Source organism: Myotis davidii, unplaced genomic scaffold, assembly GCF_000327345.1.
Source record: "Myotis davidii unplaced genomic scaffold, ASM32734v1 scaffold187, whole genome shotgun sequence".
NCBI lineage: Eukaryota > Metazoa > Chordata > Mammalia > Chiroptera > Vespertilionidae > Myotis > Myotis davidii.
The window spans coordinates 2,233,248-2,240,062 of NW_006383018.1; the positions used below are offsets into that span (position 1 = coordinate 2,233,248).

Consider the following 6,815-nt stretch of genomic DNA (forward strand, 5'->3'; position numbering starts at 1 on the left):
GACACGTAAATGAGCAAAATCAACAGGAAGCTGAATTCTGGAGCTTGACATTAGTGTTATCGAACGAGAAAGAAATATTTGTCCACCTGGTGCTAGCATACCCAAACATTTGACACCAAGAATTGTAGTGGAGAAATATTGGCTGTTTTATTATGAATGGTGCTGCCCAGGAGAATGGGAATTTAATGCTCAAAAGCTCGAACTCCCCAATGGCATGTAGTTTATAGATTATATAGGGAAAAATCACAAGACACCGTGAGTTAGGAGGTTCGGGATTGTGGGGGGAGCTGATTGATTGGAAGTGAGCTAAGAGTAATAAATCACTTCATGAGGTCTTGAGGACAGTTCTGAGGTTTGTACTGGTGCCCTTTTATCTGGTTCTTAGGAAAGTAGCTGAGGGTCGTTCCACCTTAGGACTCAGAAGCTGCAGTATAACTTAGGTCAAGATGTTATCTTTAGCCTGCTGGAGGTCCAGGCCCTGTGAAAAGACTAGGTCTCTAAGGGGTGAATAAATAAATATATATGAGAGAGATGGTTTCTAGAGGTAGGATTTATGCCTAAATTAAATCAAAGACATAAGGACCCCTGGTTTCATTAGTCACCTTTTCCAGTATAAATATTCTCAAACCTGCAACAGAATTTCCATTGCTGAACCAAGGTGGTTGTTTGCTAAATTTAGTCAAGACAGTTTTTCCTCCAAGTTTGCATGAAAAAAATAAGGACTATTCCTTTAATACAGCGGTTCTCAACCTTCCTAATGCTGTGACCCTTTAATACAGTTCCTCATGTTGTGGTGACCCCCAACCATAAAATTATTTTCGTTGCTACTTCATAACTGTAATTTTGCTACTGTTATGAATCGTAATGTAAATATCTGATATGCAGGATGTATTTAGGCAACCCCTGTGAAAGGGTCTTTCGGATTAGATTAAATATACCTTGTTTTCTACAAAGCATGGGCCTTCCATTTGAACACATTTAGTCAAGTCTTAACCCAATTTCATAGCATTTGGGTCATGCTCTTCTTTCTGGCCCCTGAACTCCTGAAATGTTACTTCATCATCTCAGCAGATCAGATTTGACTCTGAAAATGATGATGGATTCTCCAAACCTGGTCTGTATACAGAAGTAAGAATATTCTCAATCTTTTCGCTTCATCATGACCTGACTAAAAGAAGTAAATGTGCTGCCTTATTAAAGTAGTCTGTTCTATTGCCTGTTCGGGGACATGGTAGAAGGCAGAGAGAATATATTTGAGTGGTGTTTGGAGAGTGAGTTTCAAACTTTTCAGAAATTTGAAGCTGAATAAATATTGGTTTTTATAGTTTGTCAAATACAGAAAAAGAACATTGCTTACTTTTCTTCCTTTCCTTATAGTAGCATTAATAGAGATAGGTTATCATTACTTAAGAAATCTGAGCATTCATCTTATGTGAGCAGTAATAGTATAATAACCAGTAGTAGTATATTAATATAATAACCAATAACCGGTAGTATAATAATCTGCAAAGCATGCAAGTCATTTTGAAAAGCTGAGCAAAATAATTTCAGGGACCCTTTTCTTGTCTTTTTATTGGACTAACTCATTCAGAAGAGTCCATTTATGTTTTGTAATTTTCTGGTGTGCCTAGTATAAAAGAATAAGATGTTTGCTTTTTCTTCTTTACCATTTATTCAACAAGTGTTTTTTGAACTGCTCTGGTATGCCAAGCATTGAGCTGGCCACTGAGAAGTAATTAACATTTGCCTCACACTTAGAATGTGCCAGATCTGTTTTAACCACTTGATATTATATTAACTCATTAAATACTTAGTACAATTCTGTGGGATATGCACTGTTATTCTTCACATTTTACAATGAGAAACATGCGGCACAGAGAAGTTTGTAGCTGACCCAAGGTCACTTGGCAAGTAGGAGGTGGGGACGAGAACCCAAGCAGTCCGCCTCCGCATCTGCCCTCACCCATTCTGCTGTCCTGTAGTGCTTACCCTACACCTTTAACTTCTATGCGCCACCTTCACCTCTGCTGGGCGCTAGTCTCATTTTACATTTGCCTGAGCATTTGAGACTGAATCACTGTGGTGTTTGTAGGTGATGGTTATTGAATGCCTGACCCTATACATTTGTGTGCCTGGAACTTGAAAATACTTAAAATATGTATGTTGAATGATTTTGACAACCAAGAGAATTTCAGATGTGATGTTAAGAGAATTTGGAATTAATTTGGTTGTTCCTGTGATTCGCTATGAAGAAAATAGTCATGTCTAAAGACTTTAGTTGCTACATGACCCAGTGTGTGTGTGTGTGTGTGTGTGTGTGTGTGTGTGTGTGTGTGTGCACCTATGCTCTGAGGTCTCACGCACATGTATTTATAAACATTTTTATTGTACATATAGAGGCTACAGGGACAAAATTTCCTCTTCTCTGTGACATCATTAGTTATGTTGCCAATCAGCCCCACCTTTTCCACTCTGCTCTTGTTATCCCCTCATGATTTGTCCTCTGTGTGTCACCCCCTAGTCTGACCGGCAGTACTGCGCAAGCCTGCCTGCCATGGGCTGTCGGGACGTCCATGCAGCCACAGTGCTCTCCTTCCTGTGTGGCATCGCCTCGGTAGCAGGCCTCTTTGCGGGGACTCTGCTTCCCAACTGGAGAAAATTGCGACTGATCACATTCAACAGAAATGAGAAGAACCTGACTGTTTACACAGGCCTGTGGGTGAAGTGTGCCCGGTACGACGGGAGCAGTGACTGCCTGATGTACGACACTACTTGGTACTCGTCAGTTGACCAGCTGGACCTGCGGGTCCTCCAGTTTGCCCTGCCCCTCAGCATCCTGATCGCAATGGGTGCCCTGCTGCTCTGCCTGATTGGAATGTGTAACACGGCTTTCAGGTCCTCGGTGCCCAACATCAAACTGGCCAAGTGTCTGGTCAATAGTGCAGGCTGCCACCTGGTGGCGGGGCTGCTGTTCTTCCTGGCAGGTACTGTGAGCCTCTCCCCATCCATCTGGGTCTTCTTTTACAACACCCATCTGAACAGGAAGTTCGAGCCAGTCTTTACATTTGACTATGCAGTGTATGTCACAATCGCTAGTGCTGGGGGCCTGTTTATGACTTCCCTTCTACTGTTTATTTGGTATTGTGCATGCAAATCTTTGCCTTCTCCTTTCTGGCAACCACTGTACTCCCATCCTCCCAGTATGCATACTTACTCACAGCCCTATTCAGCACGCTCCCGCCTCTCTGCCATTGAAATCGACATTCCAGTAGTTTCACACAACACCTAATGGAGAAGTGGTTGTTAAAGAACACTTTTCGCCTCACATTTCCCTTGTACAAGGAGCTGTCTTGGACCAATATATATTTTCCTTTGTTTCTGACCAGTCTATGAAACCAGATTTGTATGTCCTAGTAGAATGAAGTGCTGCTAGTTTTATGAAAAGTACACTATTTTAAATGTGAATCGTTCTTTTATCTTGCTCCTTATGCTAGGAGGATTTTTAACCTCTATATTGATATCTGATCAGTAATTCAAGTGGAAAGGACCCGTGTCTCAATTGAGGTGATTTAGAGCAACATGGCAGTGTGAAAAATGATGGCTAAGAGAAGTTGTTGTATGTGATCTTTACAAATATTTCAGAATGTGTCTTGTCCTGTTTCTGTACTACCTTAAGCCAGTAAAAAAAAAAAAAGCAATTTCAGATATAAGAAATTTATTTCAGGTAATGGTAATTCAGATCTTTACAGTAGTCAGACTACCAGCTTAAGGCTGTGACTTTTCTTAGTTCTCTCTTGGGGCTAATTGCATTGGATAGAGTTCGGTATTTTGAAGATTACTTTCTTTTGTGAGTTCCTTACCTTCTACCTCATGCCAATGTTTAAAAATATATATATTTTAAGTGATATCAGAGAAAATAAGCTAAACATTTTAAGTATCTATTAGTATGGACAACATTTAACAATTTTAAGAGTTAATGATTCTATAAATTATATTCTTGGAGTTAAAATGTGCCATGAGATGGAGTGGTGCTTCCTTTGAGGCAGAAAAACCTGTTTTACAGGTATCACCCACTAAGTGGTATCCTGCCCATATATAATCTCTTAGTGACTAAGAGGAAATAGATATAGAGGTCCAAGTGGTTTGTTCTCTTTTAGGCAGTGGCAGGGTACGAGCATCTGCTCTTCAGTGACAAACATCAGAGATTCACTATCATGACTATCTTTTGAGTGATGGGTGAAGTAAAGTATAGCTTCACCATGACCACATTCACTCTTGAATCAGTTCCTGCCCCCATCACTGAGTACTTCCTTAAACATATGTCTTTGCCCAACACTTTAGTAGGTGCTCTACAGCAGTAGTCACCAACCTTTCAGACCTCGTGGACCACCAGTGGTCCACGGACCTCCGGTTGGCAAACACTGCTCTAGAGGATACATGAAAAGTAGGAGACCTTGTCCCATTCACTAAAAAATTTTGATAGAGAAGGCCAAACTATTATCTGACAATTAGGGAACAGTCTGACTTCATTGATAGCTTGTCTTAACTCCTCAGTCATTGATCCAGGAATATGTTGCAACCAGAGACATGGCTTTCTGATTGACAAGCTTATTGTGTAGTGCCAGCAATATCCTGGAACCTAGAATTTCAATTCATTGGATCCCTTAGAGCACCTCCCTTAGGCCTAGACACTGTAATGACACTATATAAGATTCATGAGAATGGGCAAAAGCAGTAGAGAAATTAAATGTTTACTTTTCACTTCTGAAAGTATGGTGATGTAGTAGAGAAGAGGGAATATTTAAAATCTCTCCAAATGGGCTAACATTTAGATGAAACCATGTTAACAATGAGACGAATGCTTAGAAATTCAGGGATATTGGGTCTTTACCCTTGTGAATTTGAGCTGCTTAGTTGGTGTAATTTACTACACATCAGTGCTGTGTTCATAAGGATTTTGTTCTATTAACCATTAACCATTACAGGACTGTTTTATCATTCCACAAACAGCTAGTTGCATGGTAAACAGATTCGTATGCCTCTTTGCAAACCTGCGTATGATTCTGGTACTTCTGTGGATGTGAGTGGTACTTTCCCCCCACTAATTCCAACACTAGTTTATGTATATATATCAGTAAGTCCAGGTCTGTAATTTTTAAATGCCACCAGGAGAAAGCATGCACAACTATGGGTTTTTAGTTACAGCTCCTGATTTCCTCCAGTTCTATTCCTTTTAACTCTTCTGAGATTGAGCTGAGTCTCGAACATTCCAAGACAATGGCAGGTAGAATTTTGAGATTAATATTAATTTCCCCCGTTGCTAATTAATTTCACTCCCCTCACTAACTTTCTCCAGAAGTGTCAAGAATTCCACCATCCCCCTGTTCTTCGTATAAACAATGTTAAAGAAAAGTAGACTCAGCCAGTTTTTAGTCCAGGGGATCATAAATATAAATAAGAGGAAACCCTTTCCTACAAGAATCTTTTGGATGCTTTTCATAATCTGTTGCCTTAAATCAGTATTTATTGTAGATTCACTAGACAAAAGAAACAGCTGTTTCCCTTTTTGTCTTTAATATTTCAGCTTTGCTCTCAGTAGCTATTCTTCAAAGCCATCAAAGGAAAGCAAGTATTTATGATTCTCTTTTTTAATTGTGAGCACTCATCAGGCCATCATTATGAGGGGGGATCTTTTTTGTTGTTACAAGCTATTAACATTAAGGGCCTTTTACAGCAGCCAGCTTGAAAAGCAACCTTAAATGTGGTATGATGCACCAGATTTGGTTTATCCAGCCATGGGTGGAAAGAACCCTAAGTTTACTTTACTTGTAAATATTCACTGTAATAGATAATTTGTTTGTTGTAAGCTGCAATGTAAAACCTCAATAAAACTGTACTGTACTTCTTGATGTTATTAAAAGATGTATTTTTACAAGTTTCTGTTTCTATCCTCATTTTCCTCAATGCTTTAAGGTAAAATATTTTGAGAAATGTTTTTCAAATATATGCAAATTTAAAAAGACACAGCCCCATTTAAAGCTGTGTGGAATAGGAAAACTGGATTTATTATTTTAGAAGCATCAAGACCCATTTTTAAGAGTAGTCCTAGGAGTTTACTGGACTGTTTAACATTCCACGAAGAAGCACTCAGTGAAATCTGTGCCAGATTTGCCTCATCAGTGGGGTTACCTAATGGATTGATTTTAGAGACCAGGAGTTAGCAAATGGTTAAATAGAGGACCTTTCTGTACTCTGCAGAACTTGAGGTCTCCAGGAGAAGTGGTCCTGACAGGTAAATCACCTTTAAATTTTCTGAAACCTGGAATGGGTTTTCGTGTTTTGGATTACAGTCTCCTGGGGTAGTTCTCACATGTACTCCTCACCGAGCCCACGGGGCCTTACATGGAGAGCCATCTGTTGCACTGGAAACTGAATCTGCTTCAGGCTGGGCGTCCTGGCTGATTGTGTTAACACACCACAGTGCAGAGTCTGCCCCTCAGCTGGGCAGACTGACTGAGGGTGACTCAATGCCAGAGAATCCTTTTGTGCTGATTCACCAACCAGAAGTGAGAATTATAGATTACTTGCAACCACTATCCAAGACCAGTTTTTAAAAATACACCCTTGGAGAAAAGACTGCTTCTATTCTGGCTAGGAAAGTACAAGATGGCCCAACACACCATGTTCTTCCAGAAAGTGAGGAAATGCTTGAAGAATGATGGCTTATCAAGTTACAGAGGATCCAGTCTGAAGAGGTCCTCGCTGGCCAAATCTGGGAAATATGAGCATCAAAATAAATAATAGTGGCCCAGCCG

General features: G+C 40.1%; 1 protein-coding gene across 2 annotated transcripts in view; it reads left to right on the plus strand.

Moving 5' to 3' along the window:
* The window catches only part of CLDN12 (claudin 12), an 11,820-nt gene extending 5,885 nt beyond the window's left edge, over positions 1-5,935 (plus strand). For both annotated transcript variants that reach the window (XM_006779189.2, XM_015558335.1), the window contains one exon: positions 2,522-5,935. In XM_006779189.2, the coding sequence (XP_006779252.1) occupies positions 2,555-3,289 (735 nt within the window). In that variant the 5' untranslated portion in view covers positions 2,522-2,554 and the 3' untranslated portion in view covers positions 3,290-5,935. The remainder of the gene's footprint in view (positions 1-2,521) is intronic.
* The last annotated feature ends 880 nt before the right edge of the window (positions 5,936-6,815 follow it).